The sequence below is a fragment of the Oenanthe melanoleuca genome, chromosome 25, assembly GCF_029582105.1.
Source record: "Oenanthe melanoleuca isolate GR-GAL-2019-014 chromosome 25, OMel1.0, whole genome shotgun sequence".
Lineage (NCBI taxonomy): Eukaryota > Metazoa > Chordata > Aves > Passeriformes > Muscicapidae > Oenanthe > Oenanthe melanoleuca.
In genome coordinates this window covers 4,257,996-4,270,373 of record NC_079358.1, presented here as the reverse complement: position 1 = coordinate 4,270,373, position 12,378 = coordinate 4,257,996, and the positions used below count along the sequence as shown (strand labels likewise).

General features: G+C 62.6%; 1 protein-coding gene across 1 annotated transcript in view; it reads right to left on the bottom strand.

The window, feature by feature from the left end:
• Positions 1–12,377, bottom strand: part of LOC130263308 (plasma membrane calcium-transporting ATPase 3-like) — a gene marked incomplete at its 5' end in the record, with an annotated part of 29,530 nt that extends 17,153 nt beyond the window's left edge. The window contains 9 exon segments of the mRNA XM_056510813.1: positions 1,008–1,249; positions 4,085–4,327; positions 5,522–5,736; positions 7,160–7,333; positions 7,421–7,462; positions 8,460–8,588; positions 9,959–10,084; positions 10,955–11,212; positions 12,326–12,377. Coding sequence (XP_056366788.1) covers positions 1,008–1,249; positions 4,085–4,327; positions 5,522–5,736; positions 7,160–7,333; positions 7,421–7,462; positions 8,460–8,588; positions 9,959–10,084; positions 10,955–11,212; positions 12,326–12,377 — 1,481 coding nt within the window.
• Position 12,378: the final 1 nt, after the last annotated feature.

Genomic DNA, 12,378 nt, shown 5'->3' with positions numbered 1-12,378 from the left:
TGAGACACGGGGGGGACAGGTGAGACATGGGGGGATCAGGTGAGATATGGGGGGGACAGGTGAGACACGGGGGGATCAGGTGAGACACGGGGGGGACAGGTGAGACACTGGGGGGTCAGGGGAGAGCCCCCCATGTCCAGCAGTGGAAGCCCCTTTTAGTCTACCCAGGTGTATTCTGGGGTTGTTTAAACCTCCCCAGGTATCCCCAGGTGTACCCAGATGTGTCCAGGGGTGTCCTGAGGTGTGTCCAGGTATTTCAAGCTGTCCCCAGCTGTCCTCAGGTGTCCCCAGCTGTCCCCAGGCATGCCCAGGTGTGTCCCCAGCAGTATTCCCAGGTGTCCCCAGGTGTGTCCCCAGGTATCCCCAGCTGTCTTCAGCTGTGCCCAGGTATCCCCGGGTATCCGTACCTGTCCCAGGTGCCCCCACCTGTCCCCACCTGTCCCAGGTGTGTCCCCAGCCATCCCCAGATGCCCTCACCTGTCCCCAGCTGTCCCCTGCCGTCCCCAGGTGCCCTCAGCTGTCCCCAGGTGTCCCCAGGTGTGCCCAGGTGTATCCCCAGCTATCCCCAGGTGCCCTCACCTGTCCCCAGGTGTGTCCCCAGGTGCCCTCACCTGTCCCAGCTGTCCCCAGGTACCCCCAGCTGCCCCCAGGTGTATCCCAGGTGCCCCCAGTTGTCCCCAGCTGTCCCCAGGTGCCCCCACCTGTCCCACCTGTCCCCAGGTGTGTCCCCAGGTGCCCTCACCTGTCCCAGCTGTCCCCAGGTGTATCCCAGGTGCCCCCAGCTGCCCCCAGCTGTCCCCAGGTGTATCCCAGCTGTCCCCACTTGCCCCCACCTGCCCCCAGCTATCCCCAGGTGCCCCCACCTGCCCCAGCTGCCCCCAGGTGCCCTCACCTGTCCCAGCTGTCCCCAGGTGCCCCCACCTGTCCCAGCCGTCCCCAGGTGCCCTCACCTGCCCCCACCTGTCCCCAGGTGCCCTCACCTGTCCCCTGTCCCCAGGTGTCCTCACCTGCGCAGCACCATCTCGGACGCGCCCTTGCAGAAGAGCCGGAAGCCGCCCTGGGGCCGGCGCGTCACGGTGCTCATGGACTTGCGCTCCGAGTTGAAGGTGAACACCTTGACCAGGTGCTCCTCGGGCACCTGCGCCCGCTCGGCCTCGGGGTCGCGGCCCAGCGCCAGCGCCAGCCCCAGCAGGGCACACTCCGTCTTGTTGCCCACGTGGCGAGGGAGAGCCCCGGGGGCCTCGGGGGGCTGCGGGCAGGTGAGGGGCAGGTGAGGGGACAGGTGAGGGGGCAGGTGAGGGGGACAGGTAAAGGGGGGAGGGACAGGTAAAGGGGCAGGTAAAGGGGGCAGGTAAAGAGACAGGTAAAGGGAGCACGTAAAGGGGGCAGGTAAAGGGGGCAGGTGAGGGGGCAGGTAAAGGGGCAGGTAAAGGGGAGAGGGGCAGGTAAAGGGGGCAGGTATAAAGGGGACAGGTAATGGGGCAGGTAAAGGGACAGGTAAGGGGGACAGGTAATGGGACAGGTAAAGGGACAAGTAAAGGGGATAGGGGCAGGTAAAGGGGGACAGGTAAAGAGACAGGTAAAGGGGGGGACAGGTAAAGGGGAGTGGGACAGGTAAAGGGAGAGGGGGCAGGTAAAAGGGGCAGGGAAAGGGACAGGTAAAGGGGGCAGGTAAAGGGACAGGGGGAACAGGTAAAGTGACAGGTAAAGGGGAGGCAGGTAAAGGGACAGGTGAGTGGGACAGGTAATGGGGGGGGACAGGTAAAGGGGAGTGGGACAGGTAAAGGGAGAGGTAAAGGGGGCAGGTATAAATGGGACAGGTGAGGGGGACAGGTAAAGCGACAGGTAAAGGGGGGGACAGGTAAAGGGGGAACAGGTAAAGGGACAGGTAAAGGGGCAGGTAAAGGGGGGGGACAGGTAATGGGACAGGTAAAGGGGACATGGGGCAGGTAAAGGGGGGGACAGGTAATGGGACAGGTAAAGGGGGCAGGTGAGGGGAGCAGGTGATGGGAGCAGGTAAAGGGACAAGTAAAGGGGATAGGGACAGGTAAAGGGGGACAGGTAAAGGGACAGGTAAAGGGGGGGACATGTAAAAGGACAGCAGACAGGTAATGGGAGCAGGTAAAGGGACAGCAGACAGGTAAAGGGACAGGTAAAGGGACAGGTAAAGGGAGAGGTAAAGGGGGCAGGTAAAGGGGAGTGGGACAGGTAATGGGACAGGTAAAGGGAAGAGGGGCAGGTAAAGGGGGCAGGTAAAGGGGAGTGGGACAGGTAATGGGACAGGTAAAGGGTGGGGACAGGTAAAGGGGGAACAGGTAAAGGGACAGGTAAAGGGGGGGACAGGTAAAGGGAGAGGGGGCAGGTAATGGGACAGGTGAGGGGGACAGGTAAAGCGACAGGTAAAGGGGGGGACAGGTAAAGGGGGGCAGGTAAAGGGACAGGTAATGGGGCAGGTAAAGGGGGCAGGTATAAAGTGGGACAGGTAATGGGACAGGTAAAGGGGACATGGGCAGGTAAAGGGCGGGGGGACAGGTAATGGGACAGGTAAAGGGGGCAGGTGAGGGGAGCAGGTGAGGGTGGCAGGTACAGGGACAGGTAAAGGGGGCACCGAGACCCCCATTAGTGTCACACCAGCACCCAGGTGACCCCACAGCCCCCCCACCCAAAAATCTTCCCCCATCTCCTCCCAGTGCTCCCAGTGCCCCTCACCAGTATCTTGCTGGTGTAGGCGCTGTTGATGGCGATGGCCTGAACCCATAAACACCCCAAAAAAACCCCAAAATCCCCCAAATCCCCCCAAATCCCCTCCCAGACCCCTCCCAGTCCCTCCCAGTCCCTCCCAGTGCCCCTCACCAGTATCTTGCTGGTGTAGGCGCTGTTGATGGCGACGGCCTGAACCCATAAACCCCCAAAACCCCCCCAAAAAACCCCAAATCCTTTCCCAAATCCTATCCCAGTGCTCCCAGTCCCTCCCAGTGCCCCTCACCAGTACCTTGCTGGTGTAGGCGCTGTTGATGGCGACGGCCTGAACCCATAAACCCCCCCAAAAAAACCCCAAAATCCCCCAAAATCCCCCCAAATCCCATCCCAGTCCCTCCCAGGGCCCTCATTGCCCCTCACCAGTATCCTGCTGGTGCAGGCGCTGTGAATGGCGATGGCCTGAACCCATAAACCCCCCAAAAAAACCCCAAAATCCCCCCCAAATCCACCCCAAATCCCCTCCCAATGCTCCCAGTCCCTCCCATTGCCCCTCACCAGTATCTTGCTGGTGTAGACGCTGTAGATGGCGACGGCCTGAACCCATAAACCCCCAAAAAAACCCCAAAATCCCCCAAAATCCACCCCAAATCCCCTCCCAGACCCCTCCCAGTGCTCCCAGTCCCTCCCAGTGCCCCTCACCAGTACCTTGCTGGTGTAGGCGCTGTTGATGGCGATGGCCTGAACCCATAAACCCCCCCAAAAAACCCCAAAATCCCCCCAAATCCACCCCAAATCCCCTCCCAGACCCCTCCCAGTCCCTCCCAGTGCCCCTCACCAGTATCTTGCTGGTGCAGGCGCTGTTGATGGTGATGGCCTGGAGCTGTGACCCCTCCCCAGATGCCCCCCAAACCCCCCAAAATTCCCCCCAATCCCCTCCCAGACCCCTCCCAGTCCCTCCCATTGCCCCTCACCAGTATCTTGCTGGTGTAGGCGCTGTTGATGGCGACGGCCTGAACCCATAAACCCCCAAAACCCCCCCAAAAAACCCCAAATCCTTTCCCAAATCCCCCCAAATCCTTTCCCAGTCCCTCCCAGTCCCTCCCAGTCCCTCCCAGTGCCCCTCACCAGTACCTTGCTGGTGTAGGCGCTGTTGATGGCGATGGCCTGAACCCATAAACACCCCAAAAAAACCCCAAATTCCCCCCCAAATCCACCCCAAATCCCCTCCCAGTGCTCCCAGTGCCCCTCACCAGTATCTTGCTGGTGTAGGCGCTGTTGATGGCGATGGCCTGAACCCATAAACCCCCCCAAAAAACCCCAAAATCCCCCCAAATCCACCCCAAATCCCCTCCCAGTCCCTCCCAGTGCTCCCAGTGCCCCTCACCAGTATCTTGCTGGTGTAGGCGCTGTTGATGGCGATGGCCTGGGCCAGCAGCTCCAGCGTGGCCGGGGCCAGCGCGGCCGGGGCCGGGGGGTGGCCGAAGTGCGACCCCCCCACGAAGGCCTGGACCACGGCCATGCGGTTGGTGGTCAGCGTGCCCGTCTTGTCCGAGCAGATCGCCGTGGCGTTGCCCATGGTCTCGCAGGCGTCCAGGTGCCGCACCAGGTTGTTGTCCTTCATCATTTTCTGGGGGGAAATCGGGGGAGTTTTGGGGGAAAATTGGGGGGAAATGGGAAAATAAGGGGGGAAATGGGGAGAAAAATGGGGGGAATGGGGAAGAAAATGGAGGGAATGGGGGAAATATGGGAGAAAAATGGGGAAATAGTGAAAACTGGGGAGATATGAGAGCAGGGTGTTGTCCTTCATCGTTTTCTGGAGAGAATCGGGGGAGTTTGGGGAAAAATGGGGGAAATAGAGGGGGAAATGGGAAAAATGGGGAGAAAAATGGGGGGAATGGGGAGAAAATGGGAAAAAAATAGAGGAAATGGGGAAGAAATGGGAGCAGGGTGTTGTCCTTCATCGTTTTCTGGGGGGGAATTGGGGGATTTTGGGGAAAAGTTGGGGGGAAATGGGAAAATAAGGGGAGAAATTAGGAGAAAAATGGGGGGAATGGGGGAAACAGGGGAGAAAAATGGGCGGGAAAATGGGGAAAATGGCGAAAACTGGGGGGGAAATGGGAGCAGGGTGTTGTCCTTCATCGTTTTCTGGGGGGGGATTTTGGGGAAAAATTGGGGGAAATGGGAAAATTGGAGGGGAGATGGGGAGAAAAATGGGGAGAATGGGGGAAATAAGGGAGAAAAATGGGCAGGAAAATGGGCGAGAAAATGGGGAAAATAGTGAAAACTGGGGGGGAAATGGGAGCAGGGTGTTGTCCTTCATCATTTTCTGGGGGGAAATCGGGGGAGTTTTGGGGAAAAATTGGGGGAAATAGGGGGGAAATGGGAAAAATGGGGAGAAAAATGGGGGGAAATCAGGAAAATTTGGGAGGGATGGGTGGGAAATGGGAGGAAACAGGAGGGGAGTTGGGAAAATTGGGGGTGGGGAAATAGGGAAAATAGGAGGGCAATGGGGAGAAATGGGAGGAAAATGGGGAAGAATGGAGGGGGAAGACCTGGAGAAAATGAGGAAAATGGGGAGAAAATGAGGAAAACGGGAGGAGGTTGTTGTGCTTCATCATTCTCTGGGGGAAAAACGAGGGAATTTAAGAAAAATGGCGGGGGGGGGGGGGGAATTATGGGGAAAATAGGAAAAAAAATGGGAGAGGGTTGTCGTCCTTCATCATTTTCGGCGACAAACGGCCAGATGGACAAATGGCCATGGATGGACGGGTGGACAGGTGGACAGATGGACAGACAGACGGGCACGGCCCCCCTCCCCCACCTTGACGGAGTAGGCCAGCGAGATGGTGACGGCCAGCGGGAGCCCCTCGGGCACGGCCACCACCAGCACGGTGACGCCGATGATGAAGAACTTGACCCAGTACTGGACGTAAACTGGGGCGCACTGGGGCAGCCACGGCCGGCCCTGCACCACGAAGGTCTCGATGACGAAGTACAGCACCAGGATGATGACGGTGATGGCCGACATGGCCAGGCCTGGGGACAGCGGGGCGGGAGGGGGCTGAGGGCGCTGAGGGGACTGAGGTCACAGAGGTCATTGAGATCATTGAGGTCATTGAGGTCACAGAGGTCATTGAGGTCACTGAGGTCACTGAGGTCACAGAGGTCATTGAGGTAATTGAGGGCACTGAGGTCACCAAGATCATGGAGGGCACTGAGGTCATTGAGGTCACCGAGGTCACCAAGGTCAATGAGGTCACTGAGGGCGCTGAGGTCACTGAGGTCAATGAGGGCACTGGGTCACCCAAGGTCAATGAGGTCACTGAGGGCGCTGAGGTCACTGAGGTCAATGAGGGCACTGGGTCACCCAAGGTCACCGAGGGCACTGAGGTCATTGAGGTCGCTGAGTCACCCAAGGTAACCAAGGTCACTGAGGGCATCAAGGTCATTGAGGTCACCAAGGTCATTGAGGTCACCGAGGTCACCAAGGTCAATGAGGTCAATGAGGGCACCGGGGTCACAGAGGTCATTGAGGTCATTGAGGTCAATGAGGTCGCCAAGGTCATGGAGGGCACTGAGGTCATTGAGGTCACCAAGGTCAATGACGTCACTGAGGTCATTGAGGGCACTGAGGGCATTGAGGTCACTGAGTCACCCAAGGTCACTGAGGTCATTGAGGGCACCAAGGTCATGGAGGGCACTGAGGTCATTGAGGTCACCAAGGTCAATGAGGTCACTGAGGGCATTGAGGGCACTGAGGGCATTGAGGTCACTGAGTCACCCAAGGTCACTGAGGTCATTGAGGGCACCAAGGTCATGGAGGGCACTGAGGTCACTGAGGTCACCAAGGGCACCAAGGGCACTGAGTCACCCGAGGTCACCAAGGTCACTGACGTCAATGAGGTCACCGAGGTCAACAAAGTCCCCAAGGTCACCAAGGTCACCAAGGTCACTGAGGTCAATGAGGTCACTGAGGTCCCCAAGGTCACCAAGGTCAATGAGGTCCTCAGGGTCACCAGGGTCACTGAGGTCACCAAGGTCAGCAAGGTCACTGAGGTCCTCAAGGTCACCAAGGTCACCCAAGGTCTCTGAGGTCCCCAAGGTCCCCAAGGTCCCTGTCACCCATTTGGGGACCCCCAACCCCTCAATCCACACGGTCACTTGGGTCACTTTGCCCTGCAGGACCAATTCGTCCTTCTTGGGGCCACCTCAGGGAGGTGTCCCCACCCTGTCCTCAGTGTCCCCACCCTGTCCTCCGTGTCCCCACCCCTCTGTCCCCTCATTAGGGACCCCCAACCCCTCAATCCGCACGATCACTTGGGTCAGTTTGGCCTGGAACACTGATCTGTCCTTCTTGGTGCCACCTCAGAGACATGTCCCCACCCTGTCCTCCGTGTCCCCACCCTGTCCTCCGTGTCCCCACCCCTCTGTCCCCTCCTTTGTGGCCCCCAGCCCCCACCTGCCTTCCCGATCTGCACGGCCAGCTGGGTCAGCTTGGCCTGGAGCACGGATTTCTCCTTCTTGGTGCCACCCCGGGGCCGCGTCCCCGTCCCCGTCCCCTCGGCGCTGTCCCCGCCCTCGGCGCTCTTCAGCGGCTGCATCTCCATGGCCACCGCCCCGTCCGGCCGCTTGCCTGGGGACAGCGGCCACGTGGCAGCGGGACAAGAGGGGACACGGCCGGGGGGGGGTTTGGGGCTGTCCCCACCCGACCCCAAAGCACCTTTGGGTTGTGCGGCGATGGCGGCGCCGTCCTGGGGCTTCCCTGTGGGACACAGCGGGGTGGGGACACCCCGGAATGTCACTGGGGGGGACAGAGGGGACAGGGCGGGGGGACACCCCGGAATGTCACCTGGGGGCACGGGGGGACAGAGGGGACGGGGGAGGGGACACCCCGGAATGTCACTGGGGGGGACGGGGGGACAGAGAGGACAGGGCGGGGGGACACCCCGGAATGTCACCTGGGGGGGACGGGGGGACAGAGGGGACGGGGGAGGGGACACCCCGGAATGTCACCTGGGGGGGACGGGGGGACAGAGGGGACGGGGGAGGGGACACCCCGGAATGTCACCTGGGGGGGACGGGGGGACAGAGGGGACGGGGGAGGGGAACACCCCGGAATGTCACCTGGGGGGGACGGGGGGACAGAGGGGACGGGGGGGGGAACACCCCGGAATGTCACCTGGGGGGGACGGGGGGACAGAGGGGACGGGGGGGGGAACACCCCGGAATGTCACCTGGGGGGACGGGGGGACAGAGGGGACAGGGGAGGGAACACCCCGGAATGTCACCTGGGGGGCACGGGGGGACAGAGGGGGGATGGGGAGGGGTGGAGGTGTGGGGACAGGGATGGGGGTGGAGAATGGGGGGACAGAGGGACAGAGGGGACAGAGGGACAGAGGGGGACAGGGGGAACAGGGAGGGACAGGGGGGCAGGGGACAGAGGGTCTGGAGACCTTGGGGACAGAGTGGGACAAAGAGGGACAGAAGGGGACACAGAGGACAGAGGGGGACAGGGGGACAGGAGAACTTGGGGACAAACTGGGACAGAGCCAGGGGACAAAAGGGGGACCAGAGAGGGGACAAAAGGGGAACAGAGCGGTCTGGAGACCTTGGGGACATTGCACAGACTTGGGGACAGAGGTGACAGAGCCCACGAGGCCACCAACCACCCCTGGTGCCACCCAACGCCATCTCCCGTGGGGACACCCCAGTGCCACCTCCCCCCAGGCCACCCCCGCGGTGTCCCCGCGCCGTGTCACCTCTCCTGTCCCTGCTGTCGCCCTCCTCGTCCCCCGCCGCGCCCAGCAGGGTGAAGATGATGCCGCTCTGCGAGTTGACGCCCACGGCTGTCACCACCATCCTGCCCGAGCCCTCCATCACGTGCGTGCCTGGGGACACCGCGGCCACCACCCGCGTCACCGCGGCGCCACCTCGCTGCCACCAGGACCCTGCGGTGTGTCCTGGCGTGCCCGGGTGTCACCGTCACCCTGGGGTGTGCCCTGGTGTCCCCTGGGGTGTGACCATGGACCCTGTGATGTCCCCTCCGTGTCTCCTGATGTCCCCTGGTGTCACCATGACCCTGTGATGTCCCCTCGGTGTCCCCTGATGTCCCCTGGTGTCACCATGACCCTGTGATGTCCCCTGGTGTGTCCCCCAGAGCGGGTGTCAGGGCTGTGTCACCACGGTGTCACCAGAACTTTGTGGTGTGTCCTGATGTCCCCTGGTATCGCCTGGTGTGACCATGGACTCTGTGATGTCCCTCCGTGTCCCCCGGTGTCTCTGGTGTCCCCTCAGTGTCCCCTGATGGGCCCATGCTCCTGTGATGTCCTCTGGTGTCCCCACTGTCCCCTCAGTGTCCCCTCAGTGTCCCCTCACTGTCCCTGCTGTCCCCTCATGTCCCCCCAGTGTTCCCCCAGCGTCCCCTCAGGTCCCCTCAGGTCCCCTCAGTGTCCCCTCAGTGTCCCCACTGTCCCCACTGTCCCCTCATGTCCCCCACTGTCCCCTTATGTCCCCGTGTCCCCCCAGTGTCCCCACTGTCCCCTTATGTCCCCATGTCCCCTCACTGTCCCTGCTGTCCCGTCATGTCCCCTCACTGTCCCCAGTGTCCCTGCTGTCCCCTCATGTCCCTGCTGTCCCCTCATGTCCCCACTGTCCCCCAGTGTCCCCTCATGTCCCCACTGCCCCCCCCACTGTCCCCAGTGTCCCTGCTGTCCCCTCATGTCCCCTCATGTCGCTGTGTCCCCTCATGTCCCCTCATGTCCCTGTGCCCCCCCACTGTCCCCACTGTCCCCCCAGTGTCCCTGTGTCCCCTCATGTCGCCAGTGTCTCCGCTGCCCCCTCACTGTCCCCTCATGTCCCCAGTGTCCCCCCATGTCCCCGTGTCCCACCCGAGAGCAGCAGCGGGTCCCTGTCCGGGCCCTTGTCCCCTCATGTCCCCTCCTGTCCCCTCATGTCCCCATGTCCCCCCCGTGTCCCCGTGTCCCACCCGAGAGCAGCAGCGGGTCCCTGTCCGGGCCCTTGTCCCCTCCTGTCCCCTCATGTCCCCAGTGTCCCCATGTCCCCGTGTCCCCGTGTCCCACCCGAGAGCAGCAGTGGGTCCCTGTCCGGGCCCGTGTCCCCTCCTGTCCCCTCATGTCCCCTCATGTCCCCATGTCCCCGTGTCCCCGTGTCCCACCCGAGAGCAGCAGCGGGTCCCTGTCCGGGCCCTTGTCCCCTCATGTCCCCAGTGTCCCCGTGTCCCCGTGTCCCCGTGTCCCACCCGAGAGCAGCAGCGGGTCCCTGTCCGGGCCCTTGCGCACGTGGTCGCTCTCTCCGGTCAGCGCGCTCTCGTCGATCCTCAGGTCGTTGCCCTGGATCAGGACGCCATCGGCGGGCAGGAGGTCACCTGGGAGGGGACAGGGCCACCACGGGGTCACTGGGGTGTCCCCAGAGCAGGTGGCATCACGGTGTCACCGCGGTGTCACCAGCATCTTGTGTCCTGGTGTGACCGAGGACCTCCTGGTGGGTCCTGGTGTCCCCTGGGGTGTGACCATGACCCTGTGGTGACCCCTGATGTCCCCTGGGGTGTGACCATGACCCTGTGGTGACCCCTGATGTGACCATGACCCTGTGGTGACCCCTGATGTCCCCTGGTGTACCCAGGGGTGAGGGGACACAAGAGGACACAGGGATGGGGACACGGTGGTGGCGTCAGGATGGGAATGGGGACAGAGGGATGGGGACAAAGAATGGGGACAGGGGATGAGGACAGGGGATGGGGACAGGAATGGCATTGGGATGGGGACAGGGGATGGGGACAAAGAATGGGGACAGGGGATGAGGACAGGTGATGGGGACAGGAATGGCATCAAGATGGGGACATGGGATGAGGACACAGGGCTGGGGACACGGATGGGGACACAGGGATGGGGACACAGGGATGGCATTGGGATGGGGACACAGGGTTTGGGACACAGGGACAGGGGATGGGGACACAGGGACAGGGGATGGGGACACAGGGACAGAGACAGGAATGGAATCAGGATAGTGATGGGGACAGGGGATGGGGACAGGAATGGCATCAGGATGGCATTGGGGACAGGTGATGGCATCAGAATGGGGACAGGGGATGGGGACAGAATGGTGACAGAGGATGGGGACACAGCGAAGGGGACACAGGGATGGGGACAGGCCGGTGCCTTGGGATGGCGACAGCAGACGGAACTCTGACGGGGACACGGGGACACCCCCGATGTCCCCCCGCCGCGCCACTCACCGTACTTGACCTGCACGATGTCCCCCACCACCAGCTCGGCCACGGGCACCTGCGCCAGGCGCCCCCCGCGCAGCACGGCCACGCGCTGCTCGCGCTCCAGGCGGCTCTGCAGCCCCCGGAACTGCCGCTCCTTGCTCCAGTCGTTGGACGCCGTCACCAGCACCACGCACGCCACCGACAGCAGGATGGCCGCGCCCTCGATCCAGCCCGCCTCCGCCTCGCCCTCGTCCTCCGCGCCGCCCGACGCCTGCCCGCACGCTGGGGACATGGGGACACACGTGGGGACATGGGGACACTGACAGCTGGGTGGCCTCAGCCTCGTCCTCCGCGCCGCCCGACGCCTGCCCGCACGCTGGGGACACGCGGGGACACGGTGACACACGTGGGGACACGTGGGGATGTGAGTGTCACACGTCGGGACACGCGGGGACATGCGGGGACATGGGGAGACTGACGCCAGGGTGGCCTCAGCCTCATCCTCTCCGCGCCGCCCGACGCCTGCCCGCACGCTGGGGACACGCGGGGACACACGTGGGGATATGGGCGACACACGTGGGGACACATGGGGACACGGCAACACACGTGGGGATATGAGTGTCACACGTGGGGACACGCGGGGACATGGGGACACTGACGCCAGGGTGGCCTCAGCCTCGTCCTCCGCGCCCCCCGACGCCTGCCCGCACGCTGGGGACACGCGGGGACACCGTGACACACGTGGGGACACCAGTGTCACATGCAGGGACACGGCCAGGGAGCGTAGGGGACGTGGCATGGGGATTTGGGGACACGGTGACATGGGGATGGGGACATGGGGACACGGAGATGGGGACATGGGGACAAGGAGATGGGGACATGGGGACACGAGAATGGGAACAGGGGGATGGCAGTGGGCTGGGGACACGGGGATGGGGACATGGGGACACAAGGACATGGGGACACAGGGATGGCAGCAAGATGGAGACACGGGGATGGGGACATGGGGACACAGGGACACAAGGACATGGGGACACAGGGATGGCAGCTGGATGGGGACACAGGGACACAGGAATGGGGACACGGGAGTGGCAGCTGGATGGGGACACAGGGACACAGGAATGGCAGCAAGATGGAGACACGGGGATGGGGACATGGGGACACGGGGACATGGGGACACAGGGATGGCAGCAAGATAGGGACACAGGGACACAGGAATGGGGACACGGGGACGGGGACAGGGGGGTGGCAGCTGGATGGGGACACAGGGACACAGGAATGAGGACACAGGGACATGAGGACGGGGACAGAGGGATGGCAGCTGGACGGGGACACAGGGACAAGGGGACACGGAGATGGGGACACGATGCGGGGCCGTGGGGGCAGAGGTGTCACCTTCATCGGCGGCGCCGGGCGGCGCGTAGAAGGACAGCCCGAGGGACACGAGC